Source organism: Carcharodon carcharias, chromosome 20 (assembly GCF_017639515.1).
Source record: "Carcharodon carcharias isolate sCarCar2 chromosome 20, sCarCar2.pri, whole genome shotgun sequence".
Lineage (NCBI taxonomy): Eukaryota > Metazoa > Chordata > Chondrichthyes > Lamniformes > Lamnidae > Carcharodon > Carcharodon carcharias.
This window is the reverse complement of record NC_054486.1, coordinates 59657525-59678585: the sequence shown is the minus strand read 5'-3', so window position 1 is coordinate 59678585 and position 21061 is coordinate 59657525. Positions and strand designations below refer to the sequence as shown.

The window sequence follows — 21061 nt, the reverse complement described above, 5'->3', positions numbered from 1 at the left end:
CTTGAACCTCTGCAGTCCATGTGGTCTAGGTACATCCACAGCGCTGTTAGGGAGGGAGTTCCAGGATCTTGACCCAGTGACATTGAAGGAACGGCCATGTATTTCCAAGTTGAGATGGTACGTGGCTTGGAGGGGATCTTCCAGGTGGTGATGTCTGCTGGCTTTGTCCTTCTAGATGGTTGTGGTCGTGGGTTTGGAAGGTGCTGTCTAAGGAGCCTTGGTGAATTCCTGCAGTGCATCTTGTAGATGGTGTACACTGCTGTTACTGTGCGTTGATGGTAGAGGCAGTAAATGTTTGTGGATGGGGTGCCAATCAAGTGGGCTGCTTTGTCCTGGACGGTGTCAAGCTTCTTGGAACTGCAGTCATCCAGGCAAGTGGAGAGTATTCCTTCATAAACTTGACTGTGCCTTGTAGATGGTGGACAAGCTTTGGGGAGTCAGGAGGTGCATTACCCACTGCAGGATTCCTAGCCAATGACCTGCTCTTGCAGCCACAGATTTATATGGCTAGCCCACTTCAGTTTCTGGGCAAGGGTAACCTCCAGGATGTTATTAGTGGAGGAATTCAGTGATGGTAATGCCATTGAATATCAAGGGGCAATGGTTAGATTCTCTCTTGTTGGAGATGGTCATTGCCTTGCACTTGTGTGGCACAAATGTTTCTTGCCACTTGTCAGCCCAAGCCTAGATACTGCATTTGGAAATATTGCATTTGGACAAGGACTGTTTCAGTATCTGAGGAGTCATGAATGGGGCTGAACATTGTGCAGTCATCAGCGAACATCCCCACTTCTGACCTTACGATGGAGGCAAGGTCATTGCTGAAACAGCTGAAGGTGGTTGGGCCTAGGGCACTACCCTGAGGAACTCCTGCAGTGATATCCTTGAACTGAGATGATTGACCTCCAACAAAGAGACACGCTGTTGAAGCTTTTCATCTTGCAGTCATCAGGACAGATTCGCAACAATTTAATCTGCATGAGAAAAGATTGCTGATTGGTTGGCAAGTGGACTGTGATTGGTAGAGGCGTTGCTCTGGAGAATGCACCAAGGAACGTTTAATTGTGAAGCTTTTGCTTAAATTAGCTTCACACCAGGTGGGTTGACTCTGGTCATGGCATTGCCATGGGGAATGGCTGTCCCCGAAGCTTTTGTTTAGTTTAAAATGGCACAATGCGTGGACATGCTTACTCTGTCTGCAAAGGACAGTGCCCTGTTTGTTAAGATATGTAGCTTCTGGCATGCATAAGTGAGCCACACTGCGAGCCCGACTGATAATCTTAAATTGGTTGTCAAGTGTAATTCTTGGCACAATCAGGATTTCTAACAAGTGCCGACCAAACGCGGAATTACATCTCATGTTGTTCACTATGTTTTGAGTTTTGCAAGCATGGGCTGGTTGGGTACATTCAGTACCTGGCCTGTTGCGAACAGCCGAAGAGAGGTGTTGTTTGATATGATCTGCCAGTTGTTGGGACGTACAGCCTACATACCTGGCATCTCACAGGCTCTGGTTCACATTCATACCACATTACTCATTTGTGTGGTAGGCAGAATGTCTTTTTGGCTTGTTAGCAGTCTCCTGTTAGTGGGGAATACCAGTAATACAATAGTAATAACTACTAATAATAATAGCAGTGTGAAATGTTCACCTGTCGCTCAAGTTTTTAAGAGACCTTACCCTTTCAGAGTAATCTGAGGCAGACTGAGCACTTCGTGGGGCAGAAGGTGGTGGCCTTAGGCCCATTCATGAATTTGCACAAGATAGAGTGAGCGATGATCTGATCAAGGTAGCTATTACCCACAGGATGGCTTTGATGCACCTTATTTCAGCAGGAAGAAAATGGCTCAAGCCCTATTTCCAAGGTTGCCAATAACACCAGTCTTATAGTGTGTGGAACTGTAGGAATCCAAATGCGTATAGTGACCAGCGAAGGTAGGCTTGCGATAGACAGCAGTCGAGAACCCATTGGCAGATTTCTCAACTGGCACATCGAGGAAAGGGAGCATTTGATTACTCCTTTCAAAGGTGAATTTGAGTGTAGGATGGAGCCCATTAAGATGTGCAAAGAAATTCTTACGTCCAGCAGAGGATTGAAATATAGCAAATATATCATGTGCGTATCGGAAATATGAAAGGGATAGGAGGTTAGTGGTAATTTCTGTCAAAGACCTTTTTCTCATGGAAACCGACACACATATTTGCAAGAGCTGGGCCTAGAGGGCATCCCATGGCAACACCATCTATTTGGGCATACATGGTATCATTAAAACTAAATTCTCTGCACGAGTGCTGAATTCTTAAGTTCAAAGAATACAGATTCAGACAATGGCAGCCTGTCTAGATCACCATAATGACATGGTGCAAATGTCTATAGCTTCCTTGAGTGGTACATTGCTGAATAGGCTAGCAGTGCCAAACAAGGACATGGATATGGCATTGCTATTGATATGCAAGTCCTGTATTGGTCTTTGCAAATGTGAAGGAATCGTTTACCATGTATGTGGAAAACTTGCTCAGAACTGATTGTAGTAACTCGCTCAACCATTTGGCCAGTTCACATTGTACAGAACCAGCCATAGATAAGATAAGGTGTAAAGGGACATCACTTTTGTGTGTCTTTGGCAGCCCATACATAGGTGGACAGAGTGAGCTGTGAGGATGAATCCTATCTCATATACCATCCAGCAGCTCATTACCCTTACACAAATCCAACAAGCGTTTTCATAACCTGCTTTCGAGCAGGTCTGTCTGGCCATGCTTATCAGTTGGTTCAATGGATATGAACTTGGACCCGTCATTAAGAATGGCATGCATTTTCTTGTTATAGTGACACTTTTTAAGGATGACTATTCTAGTCCCTTTGTTGTGTTTCCAGATATGCATGTATGGGTTGGCCTTGAGGCCTCTCATCACCACCAGACATTCGTGTTGCATGTAGAAATCAACCAAGTTGATCAGTATTCCACAATATGCGTACGCTAGTTCAACCAGACGTGCTTTCAGTTTTTCAGGAATACTCAAGTTCTGTAAACCAAACAACAATTTACAAATAATTATGAATGTAATTCAATCATTGCTGACCAATTGGTGCTACAAAATTATATCATTCAAGATTTTGTTTGATAGACCTTGGGATTTTTGCAGAGTGACACAGTATCTGCAGAAGATATTATTTAATGATTCACCTGGTTTGTGATAATGTTGGGCTTCTGCATTATGGTATTTGGTAGTCATCAAGTACCAGATCAGATATATTTTACTACTGCCTTTTCCCCACCTGCAATTTTAGTTAAACACATATTTTCCTTGTTGTAGGTGACTCATAATTGGCATATGGTTGAAGTGTCGGGAATTGTGCAATGTATTGTAATTTAGAGCAGAAACATAAGAGTACGCTAAAGATGTCCCTATATTGTATCACATACAAGTATGCTCATTTGTGACTCTCAAAAATTGACTAAAAACGCGAAAGTGAAACCAATCATTATTAAATCTAACGAATGATTAAATCTCAAGTTTGATTTCTGCTTCTGTGTTTTATTTTACTTTAGAATTTGAGCATCAGTGCTATGGTTAGAAAGAAAAATTAATTAAGAGATCTAGTTACAGAATAGAATCCGTATCAGTTGAATTCTGTGATTGGGTCACCTGATTGGTTACTCATTGATATGTGCAGAAAATGGCTCATGTTAATTATTACCTTTCCTTAATGGAAGAATTGCTTCATGTGGTTACCTGACGTAGATTAATGTGGTTTTGATATGTTTGTCCTTTGCAGCAATACATGATCCACCATGCCAGTGATTTTACTTTCACTTGCTCCAGAGTGCACTCACCACCTTCTCTCCATTTTATTCATTTGATTTCCATAATGATCTTCCCATCATCATGTTACCTAAAGTGGGCAGTTGGAGGGCAATTTTAGAAATAGTGTCAAACTGTGTCAACAGACCTCCCATTAATGTGATTATGCTCATTTGCTAGTGCCTTGCTCTGATGCTAAAAGAATTTTTTTTCCAAGCATTAACACAACCATAATCGGTTCATTCAAACTGAGGCATCTGCTCATGAGCAACATTTCTACAGAATTAAAAGATTTTATTGCAACGGCAATTTTCTATCACCTTGTCAGGTAGAAGTTGTAGGGACCTGGAGAGGTTCAGTGGGTATCTCTCTTGCCCCTGAACCAGAAGGCCCTGGGTTCAAGTCTCACTCCAGGAATTGTTGGCTATGAAAGAACCCAGCCATTGGTGCAGGCAAGCCAGTATGTATTGGTGCCAGTCCCCAGCCTGGATAAATGAGGAGGGTTCGAAGGACATCTGGCTGTAGAACTACCCACCAAATCCAAAAAATGGAAAGTTGATCTGAAGGTGTGGTCAACTAGCATTGTGGCGACCCTGTATAACATGGGAAAAGTTGAAAGAGAAAAAATTCTTGAACTGCATTCAAGATAACTTTTTCAGTCAGTGTGTAATAAGCCCAATGAAGGGGTGCAATTCTACTTTTAGTCTTAGGAAATGAAGCTAGGCAAGTGGATGAAGTAGCAGTGGGGGACTATTTTGGAGGTATTCACCATAATTTTTTTTTATTCATTCACGGGATGTGGGCTTTGCTGGCTGGGCCAACATTTATTGCCCGTTCCTAGTTGCCCTTGAGAAGATGGTGGTGAGTTGCTTTCTTGAATTGCTGCAATCCATGTGGTGTAGGTACACCCAGAATGCTGTTAAGAAGGGAGTTCCAGGATTTTGACCCAGCGTTAGGGAAGGAACGGCGGTATGTTTCCAAGTCAGGATGGTGAGTGACAGTTAAATTTAGATCATTATGGAAAAGGACAAAGATAGAACAGGAGTAAAAGTTCTAAATTGGGGAAAGATAAATTTTACAAAGCTGAGAGGTCAGCAGGCGAGAGTGGACTGGATAGAGCTACTAGAAGGGAAAACAATGTCAAATCAGTGGGAGGTATTCAAAAACGAGATCCTACGGGCACAGTGTAGAAACATCGGCACAAAGAAAAAGGGTGGTATTGCCCAATCTAGAGCCCCCTGGTTATCCAAAAACTTAAAGGGTAAGATGAAGCAGAAAAAGAGAGCTTATGACAGCCACAGAAAGCTTAATACTGTAGAAAGCCTGGAGGAGTATAAGTACAGGAGTGAAGTAAAAATGGAAATTAAGAAAGCAAAGAGTGGATATGAAAAAATATTGGCAAGTTAAACCAAAGAAAACCGAAATCCAGTACATTAAGAGCTAGAGGATAACGAAGGAAAGGGTAGGGCCTCTCAGAGATGTACATGGTAACTTGTGTCTTGATGCTGAAGGTGTGGGCAGGTTTCTAGATGAGTACTTTGTCTCTGTCTTCACTAAGGAGAGGGATGGTGCAGACGTTCTAGTTAAAGAGGATGTCTGCGAAATATTAGAGACAATAAACACAGTGAGAGAGGAATTACTGAAGGGACTGGCATCCTTGAAGTTGGATAAATCACCAGGGCCAGATGGATTGTATCCCAGGTTGTTAAAGGAAGCCAGGGAGGAAGTAGCGGATGCCTTGAGGATCATTTTCCAATCCTCACTAGATACAGGCAAGGTACCAGAGGATTGGAGGTCTGCAAGTATTGTACCAATATTTAAAAAGGGTGCGAGGGGTAGGCAAGAAAATTATAGGCTGGTCAGCCTGATTTTGGTGGTGGGAAAATTATTGGATTTTAGGAAGGCATTTGACAAGGTCCTACATGGCAGACTGGTCAGAAAAGTGAGATCCCATGGGATACAGGGTAAGGTGATGAGTTGGATCCAAAATTGGTTCAGTAATAGGAAATGAAGGGTAATGGATGTTTTTGCGAGTGGCAACTAGTTTCCAGTGGTGTCCCACACGGCTCAGTGTTGGAGCCCTTGCTGTTTGTCATAAATATTAATGATTTGGACTTAAATGTGGGTGGCATGATTGGGAAATTTGCAGATGACACAAAAATTGGCCATGTAGTTGATAGTGAAGAGGACAGCTGTTGTCTCCAGGATGATATCAATGGTTTGGCTGAGTGGGCGGAGAAGTGGCAAATGGAATTCAATCCAGAGAAGTGTGAGGAAATGCATTTGGGGAGGGCAAACAAAGCAAGGGAATACTCAATAAACGGGAGGATATTGAGAAGGGTTGAGGAAGTGAGAGACCTTGGAGTGCATGTCCACAAGTCCTTGAAGGTGGCAGGACAGGTGGATAAGGTGGTAAAGAAAGTACTTGGAATACTTTTCTTTATTGGATGAGGTATTGAATACAAAAGCAGGGATGTAATGCTGGAACTATATAAAATGTTGGTTAGGTCACAGCTGGAATTTTGAGTACAGTTAGGAAGGACATAATTGCTGTGGAGAGAGTACAGAGAAGATTTACAAGAATGCTGCCAGGGCTTGAAAATTGCAGCTGTGAAGAAAGATTGGATAGGCAGAGTTGTTTTCCTTAGAACAGAGGAGGCTGAGGGGTGCCCTAATTGAGGTGTACAAAATTGAGGGGCCTAGATAGGGTAGATAGAATCGACCTGTTTGACTAGGAGCGATCAATTACCAGATTTAAGGTGATTGGTGGAGGGATTAGAAGGGACATGAGAACAAACTTTCACCCAGAGCGTGGTGGGTGCCTGGAATTCACTGTCTAAATCGGTGGTTGAGGCTGAAACACTCAGCTCAAAAGACACTTGGATCTGCATCTGAAGTGCTGTAACCCACAAGGCTACAGACCAGGTACTAGAAAGTGGGATTAAAAATGAGTAGCTAGTGTCGTTTTTCTCTTTTAATGGCCAGCGCAATCACGGGCTGAATGGCCTCTTTCTGTGCCGTAACTTTCCTGTGGTTCTATGGTTAAAGAAGTAAGATTGTAAGTTATAAAGATATAATAAAGCAGGGCCAGGGAAGACTATCACGTACATCAGTGCTTGCCCTGGGCAACAATACCTTCCCAGCTGTTAGAAATGTTATTTCCTGAGAGAGCTATTAAGGCAAAGGGAGACAGGTGAAATCAAGCCAACTTCAGGAAGAAAACGTTTGAGCAGAATTCTTCTTTTGCTCTTTCATAAGCCGCATGTTACCAAGGCTCACAAGCAGGATGTTTTTAATTCATTCATGGGATGTGGACATCGCTGGCAAGGACAGAATGTATTGTCCATCCCTATTTGCCCTTGAGAAGGTGATGGTGAGTCACCACCTTGTATCCCTGCAGTCTGTGTGGCAAAGGTACTCCCAAAGTACCAAAGCAACAATGAAGAAATGGTGACATATTTCCACGTCAAGATGGTGTGTGATTTGAAGGAGGAATTGGAGGTGCTGATGTTCTCATGTGCTTGCTGCCCTTGTCCTTCTAGATAGTAAAGATCCTGGGTTTAGGAGATGCATTCTAAAAAGCTTTGGCATGTTGCTGCGGTGCATCTTTTATAGATGGTACATTCTGCAGCTAGAGTGCACCAGTGGTGGAAGGAATGTTTGTTTAACGAGAGAAATTTAGTGCCAATCAAGGGGGCTCCTTTGTCCTAGATGGTGTTGAGCTTGATTAACCCACTGCTGCTAGCCAGTGCAGGGATTGGGCTACGGCTGACAGATTGGCAGGTTTGAACTTTAGGTTGGACCAGTTCGGCACAACATAGCCAGGACAATATCCTCCAATGACACTTTGCTGTTTGCAACAATCTCAAAATGGTGTCACAATTTAGAAATGTAAAGATTGGTGTTAAAATTATTTGGGGTCAGTTTTGGCTGAGAGCTGACATAATAAATTGGTGGAATGTTCCTTTTAAAACAAACCTGCCTGATTTTTATATGAAAATGCTTAATCTGTGTTGTGTCTTGTAATTTTGTGGCGAAGATGAAGAAGTATACAAGTTTGGGATCATAGACATGAGCTTTCTGCTTTTTCCTCTTCAGCTCTCTGCCTGAAGGCAAGTCTGACCCACAGCACCATGACCCCCACTACCGATGGGGCAGGAGGCAGGTCCCAAACCCGCCCCAGCAGGAATGGGGACTGAACCCTGTGCAGCTGGTACCAATCTGATCCACAGTGGGCGTCTGGTCAACTGAGCCAACCGACCTCCTAAGGAGTCCAAGTTGCTGTGGCAACATGCACTTTTAACATGAATGTTGTAGTCCAGAGCTATGAATAGTGATCATAGATGCTCCAATTTTTTTTCCACCTCTTAGCTGATCAGGAATTTATTTTTTGATTCATTTGTGGGATGTGGGCGTCCCTGGCTAGGCCAGCATTTGGGCAACAATACCTTCCCAGCTGTTAGAAATGTTATTTCCTGAGAGAGCTATTAAGGCAAAGGGAGATGGGTGAAATCAAGCCAACTTCAGGAAGAAAAAGTTTGAGCAGAATTCCTCTTTTGCTCTTTCATAAGCCGCATGTTACCAAGGCTCACCAGCAGGATGTTTTTAATTCATTCATGGGATGTGGGCATCGCTGGTAAGGACAGAATGTATTGTCCATCCCTAATTGCCCTTGAGAAAGTGATAGTGAGCCGCCATCTTGTATCCCTGCAGTCTGTGTGGCAAAGGTACTCCCAAAGTACCAAAGCAACAATGAAGAAATGGTGATATATTTCCACGTCAAGATGGTGTGTGATTTGAAGGAGGAATTGGAGGTGCTGATGTTCTCATGTGCTTGCTGCCCTTGTCCTTCTAGATAGTAAAGATCCTGGGTTTAGGAGATGCATTCTAAAAAGCTTTGGCAAGTTGCTGCGGTGCATCTTTTATAGATGGTACATTCTGCAGCCAGAGTGCACCAGTGGTGGAAGGAATGGTTGTTTAACGAGACGAATTTAGTGCCAATCAAGTGGGCTGCTTTGTCCTAGATGGTGTTGAGCTTGATTAACCCACTGCTGCTAGCCAGTGCAGGGATTGGGCTACGGCTGACAGATTGGCAGGTTTGAACTTTAGGTTGGACCAGTTCGGCACAACATAGCCAGGACAATACCCTCCAATGACACTTTGCTGTTTGCAACAATCTCAAAATGGTGTCACAATTTAGAAATGTAAAGATTGGTGTTAAAATTATTTGGGGTCAGTTTTGGCTGAGAGCTGACATAATAAATTGGCGGAATATTTCTTTTGAAACAAACCTGCCTGATTTTTATATGAAAATGCTTAATCTGTGTTGTGTCTTTTAATTTTGTGGTGAAGATGAAGAAGTATACAAGTTTGGGATCATAGACATGAGCTATCTGCTTTTTCCTCTTCAGCTCTCTGCCTGAAGGCAAGTCTGACCCACAGCACCATGAGCCCCATTACCTGTGGGGCAGAAGGCAGGTCCCAAACCCGCCCCAGCAGGAATGGGGACTGAACCCCGTGCAGCTGGTACCAATCTGATCCACAGTGGGCCTCTGGTCAACTGAGCCAACCGACCTCCTAAGGAGTCCAAGATGCGGTGGCAACATGCACTTTTACATGAATGTTGTAGTCCAGAGCTATGAACAGTGATCATAGGTGCTCCAATTTTTTTTCCACCTCTTAGCTGATTAGGAATTTATTTTTTGATTCATTTATGGGATGTGGGTGTCCCTGGCTAGGCCAGCATTTATTGCCCATCACTAATTGTCCTTGAGAAGGTAGTGGTGAGCTGCCTTCTTGAACTGTTACAATCCATGTAGAGTAGATACACCTACAGTGCTATTAGGAAGTGAGTTCCAGGATTTTGACCCAGCGACAGAGAAAGAATGGCGACATATTTCCAAGTCAGGATGGTGATTGGCTTGGAGGAGTCTACTGCTCTTGTCCTTTTAGATGGTAGTGGTCATGGGTTTGGATGGTGCTGTCTGAAGAACCTTGGTGAGTTCTTGCAGAGCTTCCTGAGTGTTGTTGGAGCTGCACTCATCCAGGCAAGTGGAGAATATTCCATCACTCTCATAACTTGTGCCTTGTAAATGGTGGTCAGGCTTTGGGGAGTCGAGAGGTGAGTTACTCATCGTAGAATTTCTAGCTTCTGACTTGCTCTTGTAGCCATAGTGTAAAAATGGCTAGTCCAGTTCAGCTTCTGATTAATGGAAATCTCTAGGACGTCGATAGTGGGGGATTCAGGGATGGTAATGCCATTGAATGTCATGGGCTGATGGATAGATTCTCTCTTGTTGGAGATGGTAATTGCGCAAATGTTACTTGCCACGTGTCAGCCCAAACCTGGAAATCGTCCAGGCCTTGCTGCAGTTGGACTATTCCAGTATCTGAGTAGTCGCAAATGGTGCTAAACATTGTGCAATCATCAGCAAATATCCCCACTTGAACTGACCTTATGATGGAAGGAAGATAATTGACGAAGTTCTGAAGAAGCTGGGCCTAGACCTCCCACTCTTTACTGCCTGCCATTGGCATATGTTGAAAAGATTTACAGGTTGATACTTAGCCTATTTTGGCCACATTATGAATGCACCTTTGCACCTTCCCATGCCATCAGATCCAGGAGTGGAATTGAACTGGGAGCTTCTGGCTCAGAGGCAAGGATACTACCCACTGCGCCACAAGACCTCCTAAGACATGAGCTATTCTTGTGCAATTCCCAGGAATTTTACCTTAGCATTAATGTCATACATCATCCTTTAAAATATTACAAGTAATCTTGCAAGGAAATACATGCTTCCTACAACACTGATTCATTTTAATCCAGTTATTTCTTCCTTATGCAAGTTGACAAGCATCTCTTTTCATGATGATTGACACAGCAAGTACATTATTGATGAAGCCATGATAATATAAAACAATTCTTGGAATTATTACCACCTTGGAAGGTGGTAATCCTGTCTTATTTCTATAGTTCCCGTCTGGACCTATTCTTCACAGATTGTATGCATTGCTTTATTGTATTTGGATTGCACCACTTTACATCTGATGGGTGCGTTGTAAGATTCACATGGGATGTTTATTTTTGTTTCAAAATGCTTTGTATTCTGATTCAGATTGGAGCATCAGTGGAAGTGAAAGGGTCTGATGGCTCTTACCAGGAGGCTGCCATCAATAAACTGACAGATGCTAGCTGGTATACTGTGGGTGAGTGAACTGCTTTACATTTTGTTATGTGACAACCTTCAGTATGTTTTTGAAACTAGATTGATAATTCCGTTTATTTAAAATGCATAATGTTCTAAGAGTGTATTTAAGATTCTTTCTGCAGATCCAGATGCGCTGTGCCACACATTTGCCTTGTGCATCACAATATATATGTCGCCAACTCCACCCAAAAGTCAATTAACATGCTAGGAGAGATGGAGATCAGATTAAAACCCAGGCCATTTGGGAGAGGAGAATGAAAATCTGGAATATTTCTCTGACCAATCCTTGCTGCACCCACACCTTAGACAATCTATACTAATCTACGGGACTGCTCCGGCCCTGTTTAATGAAATATAGTACCTGCTTTTTATACGGGATGATGTCTGCACCAGCCAGAAATAGATCCAGTTCTCGCTGTAGGGTTCCATAGTTTCATTTGTTTAAATCCATTAATATATGGAGAAATGTTAATATTTAAATTTATTAACTTAATATTAAATTTAATATTTAAAAAAACTGACCTGATAATAGCTCCATTATTATCAAAAATAATATTCTTCTGAACTATAAATTTTGTAACCAAAGTAAGCTTTAGAATAGCTCCTGTTGTAGTATTCTTTAAGTGGGTAGGTCCATAATTTGTATGCATCATCAGACAGAATATGATGTCCATGATCCCGCCACCGAACATAAACCATTGTTTCCAGGGCTGTCACTGACCTCATTTCCTCTGGAGACCTTCCTTCCACAGCTTCTAACCTCATAGTCTCCCTTAGTTTCACAGCCGCATATGCAACTATGGGAACCCTACAGCGAGAACTGGATCTGTTTCTGGCTGATGCAGACATCATCCCGTACAAAAAGTACGTCCAAATGCTCCTTTCAGGTCAAGCGTTGCTTCACTTGCACCTCCTTCAATTTGGTCTACTGTATTCGTTGCTTCCAATGCGTTCCCCTCTACACTGGGGAGACTAAATGCAGACTGGACGGAACACCTTCACTCAGTCTGTAAGCATGACCCAGACCTTCCTGTCGCTTGCCATTTCAACATACCACTTGTTCCCGTGCCCACATGTCTGTCCTTGGCTTGCTGCAATGTTCCAGTGAAGCCCAATGCAAACTGGAGGAAGAGCACTTCATCTTCCGATTAGGCACTTTACAGTCTTCTGAACTTAACATTTGAGTTCAACAACTTCAGACCATGAACTCTCCCCTCCCTCTTGACTCCTTTTTTTTATCCAATCTTTTATTATTATTTATTTGCCTATATATTTATTTATATATATATTTTTAAGCGTTATTTTATTCCTTTATTTATTCATTTTTAAACCCTTTATCCCCAGACCCCACCCCACAGGGCCATCTGCTACTTATTTTTACGTCTTGCTTTCACGGAGTGCTGACCCTTGTTCTGCTATTAACACCTTCGCCACCCTTACCCTTTACCACTACCATTAACACTCCCTTTGACTTGCGTCAATGACATCTTTGTCAATCTCTCCTTAGCTGTCACCTATCCCTGACCTTCTATTTCGTTCCACCTGCTTCCACCCCCTCTTAAACAGTATAAAATCCATCATATTTCTACTCTTTAGCTCTGAAGAAGAGTCATACGGACTTGAAACATTAACTCTGTTTCTCTCTCCACAGATGTTGCCAGACCTGCTGAGCTTTTCCAGCATTTTCTGTTTTTATTTCAGATTTCTAGCATCCGCAGTATTTGCTTTTACCTTAGGATATGATGTTATCTGTCACGTGACAGTAGTTGGAATGTGTTAGCTGGCCTAGTAAGACTTGCTAGTAAGAGTTCTTCAGCAGTGTGTATGTACTACTGTAACCTTTGAATAAAAAAAGCACACTAGTTTATCAGTCCTCCTTGAGCGATTGGTGAACTTGTGTTTGACAAACAGAAGGAAAAGCAATAGCTTCTAGCATCCACAAGGTTTGTGGGAGGGGAGCATTCTGCTACAGAAGAATATTTCTTAATTTAGGAGTTCTAAGTGATATTCTGGAAGTGTGAGGTCCGATGAACCAAAGCCATTCTTCATCTGACGCAATTAATTGTTAATAAAAACAGAAAATGCTGGAAATACTTAGCAGGTCCAGCTGCATCTGTGCAGAGCAATAGAGTTCACATTTCAAGCTGATAGCCTTTCCCAGTTCTGATGAAAGGTCATCAACTTGAAACATGAACTGTTTCTCTTTCCATAGATACTAACAGACCTGCTGAATATTTCCAGCATTTTCTATTTTATTTCAGATTTCCAGCAAGGACAGTATTTTGCTTCTGTTCCAAATAGTTACTATTCCATTTAATTATTTTATTCTTAATTTCAGTGTCTTTCAATCTAAAGTTACTTGTCAACATTCGAGAGGTGGCATAATTTTAGAAAATGTTTTTCTTCTATTGTGGAGAATTATCCTTGGCCTAAGCATCCTCTCCCCCCACCAAAAGAGCACTGATACTTTTCTGTAACCATTTTTATTAATACATTGCCACCGAATGCATGCTGTACAAGTCTCTTTAAAACAGTTTGTAACTAATCTCATGGCATGTTGATAGCACCAGTACAGATGACTTGCGTTTGGAAAGAGAAATGGCCTACAGTATTTTGTGCTTCTAATTTTTATGAATTAAACTTTGCTGTAAAGTGCACATAAACCTGGATGGAGGGTATTAAATGGATCAGGGAACTATTATACCACAGTATAAACATCAGGATAGGTGAGGAACAGATTGGTAATTTAATAAATTTAGTTAAAGATAGGCCTTTAGCTCATTTGGTCTCATCCTTCAACGTATCGTTTTACCATCATTGCAGTTCAACTTTAACATCATAAATGGGAAACAGGACCTCAATTTAACATTTCCTTTGAAGGATACAACTTCTGGCAACATAGCACTCCCTCTGTACAGCACTAGATTCTTAGCCTAACTTATTACCTCAAGTATTGGTGTGTTGTTTGAACCTACAGCCCTTCTGAGCCAGAATCAAGATTGGATCCAACTGAGCAAATTGTACTTGGTGCCAGAAGTGTTTTACAGATTTCACTGAAATATAAAATCCTCTTTTTAATAAGTGAATTGATGTAAATCATTAGTGACAAACTGCTAGTTTTAGCTTCCTGGCCCTACTCATCCTACCACTATTTCTGGAAGAGATGCACACTGTTGGGCTGTCTTAGAATGCATTCATTTGAACCTCCAGTCTCTTAACTGATCAATTTAATTGTATTTTGGTTTTCATTTTGTGGTTATGTTCTTCTACTCTTTCTGGTGTTGATCTTTTTGGTTTTTCTAAAAAGTATGTGTTGCTTCTTTTCAATGCTGCCCCTGATTTCCCAAGCATTATTCTCATTGGTACCACTGCATGGCAATAATGAGACTGTAACGATGCTGGTTTTGTTATAATATTGGTTAGCTCCCATATAACATGTTATACTGAGAATTGCACATTGTCTCTTTATTCTTTCATGGGATGTGGGTGTCACTGGCAAGACCAGCATTTGTTGCCCATCCAAATTGCCCTTGAACTGAGTGGCTTGCTTGGTCATGTCAGAGGGCAGTTAAGAGTCAGCCACATTGCTGTGGGTCTGGAGTCACATGTAGGCCAGACTGGGTGAGGATGGCAGATTTCCTTCCCTGCAAGACATTAGTGAACCAAATGGTTTTTTACGACAATGGATGATAGTTTCACTATCATGATGCGAGCTGATACTAGCTTTCAGTCCCAGGTTTATTAATTGAATTTAAATTCCACCAACTGCTGTGATGGGATTTGAACCCAAAGCATTAGCTGGATCTCTGGACTACTCATCCAGTGACATTACAACAACACCACCATCTCCCTACTTACCTTACTAACATATTGTGAATTTTATTGTTGCCTGTAAATAACTGTAAATAATCACTCCATTCCCCAAAGACTATGTTAGACTATGCTCTTTCAGTAGCTTGCAGATGGAAAACTTTTTAAAAGAGGGTTGAAGGGATTTTATTATGTTTCATACACTGGTGCAGTGAAAGATTCACTGTAGATTTCCTTCTACCATATTAAGGTCAGGTTTATCTTACAAGGTTGCCTCACATGGTAAATACTGTCATATATGTTCTTCCAGTGCCACCAAAATTTTCCAGGAGGAGGTTTTGCTTCCTGCCTTGAGAGACAAAGTGCCATTGGCAAGGAAGTAAGAGGGATGCTAGTAATATGAATACAAACTTGATAAGAGTGACAGGAAACAGTTGTGGCAAATGGTGTTGTTTCAAACTGGAGGAAGCTTTATAGTAGGATTCCCCAATCATCTTTATATATTAATGACCTAGACTTTGGTGTACTGGGTGATGATTCATGCTTGGAAGTATTATGAACTGTTGAGGAGGATAGTGTAGAATTTCAAAAGGATGTAGACAGCTTGATGGAATGGGCGGACAAGCAGGAGATGAAATTTAATGCCGGTAAGTGTGAAGAGATCCATTTTGGTCAATGTGAGTACATTAGAGGGTACACAAAAGATTCCTGAGAATGGTTCCAGAGATGAGGGACTTCAATTACGTAGATAGAAGTGAAGGTTCAGAGGTTATTTGATCAAGGTGTTCAAAATCATGAAGGGGCTGGACAGAGTAGTTAGTTTCCACCATTCCCATTGGTGGAAAGGTCAACAGCCAGAGGACACTGATGTAAGGTGGTTTCCAAAAGAACGAAAGGCGACATGAGGAAAAAATTTTATGCAACGAGTGGTTAGGATCTGGAATGCACTGTCTTAGTGTGGTGGAGGCAGATTCAATTGTGGATTTCAAAAAAGCATTATTTGAAGAGAAAAACATTTGCAGAGCTATGGGGAATTAACGGGGGAATGGCATTAGATGAATTGCCCTTGCAGACAATTGGCATAGACTTAATGGGTCGAATGGCTTCCTCCTGCACTGCAACCATCTTATGAAATGCCAATAGAATCTGCCAAAGGGGGAATGCCCTTTTGACATTGCTGTAACATTGCGAAAGGTCTGCAGCCAGGATGACAATCATAAAAATGGCTTTTTATATTACATGATTTATTTTAACTTCGTGTGAATTTTGTACTCTTCAATGGGAGACGTTGGTGTAGTGGTAATGTTGCTGGACTAGTAATGCAGAGACCCAGGCTAATGCTCTGGGGACATGGGTTCAAATCCCACCATGGCAACTGGTGGGATTTGAATTCAGTTAATAAATGTGGAATACAAAGCTAATCTCAGTAATGGTGACCATGAAACTATCATTGATTGTGTAAAAACCCATCTGGTTCACTAACGCCCTTTCAGGAAGGAAACCTGCATTCTTACATGGTCTGGCCTACATGTGACTTCAGACCCACAGCAAAGTGGTTGACTCTGAAATGGCCCAGCAAGCCACTCAGTTCAAGAGCAATTAGGGTTGGGCAACAACGGCTGGCCTTGCCAACGACGCCCACATCCCATGAAAGAATAAAGGAAAAAAAGGATGTTGACACTGTGATTTTCTTCCATTTTTCACATGAGGCACCCTGTTTGCTTTTTGAATGGTTACCAATTAGTACCAAGCAAGGGACAGTTTTATGTCATGTTGGCTAATATATGTTTGGAATGGGATTGAGACTGCCCAAACTCATTTCCTAACAGCCCTTTACTGCAAGCAGGAATGGGAGACTTTGAAGCCGTTGGGGCTGTGCCGGAACCTATGTTACAGAAGAGAAAAGCTAGCTCCTAAACCACTTCATCACCTTTGCTCTTCGACTCCTGTTCCCTGCAAGATTTGGACTTGTGCATTTAACCTGGTTTTGGCAAATCCATCCTGATCTCATTGAATAACAAGCTCAAGGGGCAAAATGGCCTATTCATGTTCCTATGTTTCTAGTGTAAATGCAATTATCAATTTGGCAATATTCTTGATACTAAAACTTATCATGGTGCAAATGCTATCAATCTTATTTGTAAGTGTTGGAATGTTAGCAAATAGCATAACCACTAAATTGGTGGGTTTTTGTACAATGTTTTGTTTAGCATCTACTAGCTGTAATTGTTTCCAATTTGGTAGCTTTTCCAATTTATTATTTAATGGCTGTCCTGTCAACATCGATGTATTTTCTAATTTTCAGCAGTTCATGAAAAAAAATCAAACCACCCTGAATGCAAGTCTTATAGGCCCCTTTTATTTCACAGCCCCAATTAAGGCAGTAAGTCCCCCAATTAAGGCAGTAAGTATCTCTGAAGTGGTTATTTTTTTGCAGACAACTTGAGTAGGCAGTGCCCTCAACTGAAAGTACAAGTACTGCAGACAGAAACAAAGGTTTATTTATTGCTAGGCTGTAAAATCCTAGGCTGCCTATACTGTGGAAGCTATCTGTTCTCTATTGCAATGTCACAACGCATAATACCAGAGCAGCATGTACAAGTTGTTGCTATTTCTGGTTGTGACACCTTCCCTGAAGTCTAAGGAAGGTCCAGCAATCAGAAATAGAGATCATTTTCATGTTCTTCCCTAGTACTATGCAATGTAGCATTGCAATATAGAATGGATAAATTCTACAGCACTGGCAGCCTGTTGTAGTGGAGAATCATGGTGATCCTGTAATATGAAGGGATAATTGTATCAAATTCAACATACAAGCTCAAATTCCCATCAGCTACATTGAAAGATGAGACAAATATCTTCTATTTGGAATGCACTATAACTTATTAATACTAATTAATGTATTGCTTGTCATCATTTGCCTTTCTTAGTAAAACACCCACATGTACTTCACTTAGATCTTATGGTTCATTGATATATTGCTATTCCACATGCTTGATAATCCTTGTGAAGTGTTTGTGATTTGCATCCTAATATTTTCAAAATAATTAGGACTGTGGCCCATTAGCCTGGGGTTACTTTTACGCAGAACTTGTAATATTGCAAATTTAAGATGAATTCACTATTTTTTGCTGAATTCCAAAAGTACTGCAGTTAAGATTTAATAGCTCAGCAAGGTAGCAGTTTGCTCCCTTGACAGATGAATAGACTCAATAGGAAATGTTATATGTGAATTTCAGACTACACCCTTAACATAGCATTGTTATGGACTTTGCAGACTGTGTTTCACGTTTTTAGGATTAACTGGGAAGTCTGTGTTTTAACTCTAGCATAGCGAGGGTGTGGTTGAAAGAAAACTTCTTCCAATTCCTTTTGTATCCAGTTTTTATAGGAAGAATATTGGAACTTTCCTGCAGAATGACCTGTATGTGTTGCACTGAGCCAATGTTATACAAGTCGCACCAATACTGTGCTGTTACTCCAATAAATTTAAGAAATGATTTCCAACAGTTTCCTATAAGTGTATTTGTGCTTTGGGCTCTCTCCCAACACTTTAAACTCAGGCTGACAACAAATACCAGTTTCTACAAGCAGATGTGCTTACACTAAAACCTGTGGGGGTCATCAGTAGGAATGGTGTGATGTAATGTTTTAAATTTCCCTTTTACCTTGATATATCGAACTAAGCATGCTCCACTGTTTACTCATGAGGTGAAAGCATCATTCTGTTGGATTATATTGTTTAGGAGAAAGCTGATAAGTTAAATGTATTTATAAGGAATATAATCACACAGAAGGGAAAGATGATAACAAGTAGCCAGCAATTAAAAATTGACATAGATAATACTTGGTGTTCTGAAAATATTAGGGTCTGAAATGTTGGCAGTTCTTTACAAAATATTTTAGTTGAGTGGCAGATTCCATGGAACCTCTTATTGGCAAAAACAACAACTGGTATTTATACAGCAGCTTTAATGTAATAAAACATCCTGGAAAACGTCATGGAAGCCTTATAAACCAACATTTGATACCGAATCAAATTAACTGATATTATGTTAAATCTCCAAAAGCTTGGACAAATAGATAGGTTTTAAGGAGCATCTTAAAGAAGGAAAGAGGCAGCGAGGTTTAGAGATGGAATTCCAGAGCTTGAGCCTTGTACAGCCGAAGGCATGGCCACTAGTGGTGGAGCAGTTAAAATCAGGAGTCCTTAGAGGTTATAATTAGAAGAGTGCAGAGAACTTAAAAGATGTTGGGCTGGAGATTACAGAGATAAAGGTACGATGCTATGGAGGGATTTGGAAGCAAGAAAGAGAATTTTAAGCTTGAGGTGTTGCTTAACTGGGAGCCAATGTAAGTCAGCGAGCAAATCACTCATGGGCGAATGGAATGTGGCGTGAGTAAGGCTGAGCAGAATTTTGGATGACCTCCGGTTTACATTGGGTAGAATGTGTGAGGCCGCCCAGGAGTGCACTGGAATAGTTAAGTCTAGGGGTAATGAAGGCAAGAATGTGTTTTTTAGCAGCAGAGGAGTTGAGGCAGGGCTGACTCGGGACAATGTTACGGAAATGGAAATAGGTGTTCTGAATGATGGCGTGGATGCATGGTTAGAAGCTCACCACGGGGTTAATTATGATACCAGAGTTTTGAATAGTCTGGTTTAGCCTAAGATAGTTGTCAGAGAGAGGGAGGATTCAGTAGCTAGGGAACAGAGTTTGTTGCAAGGACCAAAGACAATGACTTTGGTCTTCAGAAAATTTCTGCTCATCCAATACCAGATGGCGGACTAGCAGTATGATAATTTGATGACAATGCAGGAATCGAGAGAGGCGGTGATGAGGTAGAGAACATCATTGTCAGCTTCCATGTGAAAATTGACATTATGTTTTTGGATCATGTTGCCAAGAGGCAGAATGTAGTTGAGAAATCAGAGGACGAAGGACAGATCCTTGCTGGACACCCTTGGTCATGATGCATAAGTGGGAAGAGAAGCCATTGTAAGTGACTGTCTGGCTATGATTGGATAGATATGAATGGAACCAGGTGAGTACAGTCCTACCCAGTTGAAAGACATTGGAGACGCATGGAAGGAGGATGCTGTGATCTACCAAGTCAAAAGGCTTCATGATGAACGAGAAGGGATAGTTTACCTTTGTCATAGTTACATATGCACAGGGAAGTCAAACCAAGCTTCAAGACACTCAATCAGAGTTCTGTCCAAAAGATGTGACATCAGAATCAATACTACCATTAAAGTACATAGGGTGTGAACAACTGTGTGAGGCTCTGATGAGATAAATTGGGAAGAACTATTTCCCCTGGTAAGTAAATTGATAACTAGAGGGAATAAATTTAAAATGATCACCAAAACGATGTGGGGAGAGATCAAGATTTTTAATGCAAAGGTGTTAGGACATAGAATGGCTTATCAGAAACAGTGCTGGAAGCAGTATTTGTACAGTTTTTAAAAGAAAACTGAGCATATATTTTAAAATGGTAAAATTTAGACAGCTACAGGTAGAGCCAAGTGGAGTAGGACTAAATGAATAGCTGCTTCAGAACTGACTCAAGTATGAAAGACTGATCAACCACCTTCTATGCTGCAAAATTTGATGAGCAGTGGCTTCTTGGCCATTGGTTGAGAGATTTTTATCATGATACCTGCGCAGAAATTAAAACAATATATATTGATATTTCAAATAAAAACAACATTTTGGAAATATGCAGCAGCTCAATTGGCATCTGTAAAGAGAAAAGATAGGGGATTATGATGTTTTGGATATCTATCCATACTATGAGCTAGAACTGCTGTAACCTGAACACACTGGGAAAAACATAGTTCTTTTCTCATTGTAGATTATACTGAAGCAGCCCATGCCCAAATGCAGCAAGACCTAGACAATATCCAGGTTTGGGCTGACAAGTGGCAAGTAACACTCATGCCACACAAGTGCCAGGCAATAACATCTCCAACAAGAGAGAATCTAACCATCACCCCATGACAATCAATGGCATTACCATTGCTGAGTGCCCCACTATCCACTTCCTGGGGAGTTACCATTGAACAGAAACTGAATTGGACTAACCATAAAAATATTGTGGCTAGAAGAGCAGGTCAGAGTCTAGGAATCCTGCAGTGAGTAACTCACCTCCTGACTCCCCAAAGCTTGTCCACCATCTACAAGGCACAAGTCAGGAGTGTGATGGAATACTCTCCACTTGCCTGGATGAG

General features: G+C 41.4%; 1 protein-coding gene across 5 annotated transcripts in view; it reads left to right on the top strand.

Moving 5' to 3' along the window:
• Positions 1–21061, top strand: part of arid4a (AT rich interactive domain 4A (RBP1-like)) — a 119501-nt gene that overhangs the window by 34229 nt on the left and 64211 nt on the right. For all 5 annotated transcript variants that reach the window (XM_041214294.1, XM_041214296.1, XM_041214298.1 and 2 more), the window contains exon 5: positions 10927–11017. In XM_041214294.1, coding sequence (XP_041070228.1) covers positions 10927–11017 — 91 coding nt within the window. The remainder of the gene's footprint in view (positions 1–10926; positions 11018–21061) is intronic.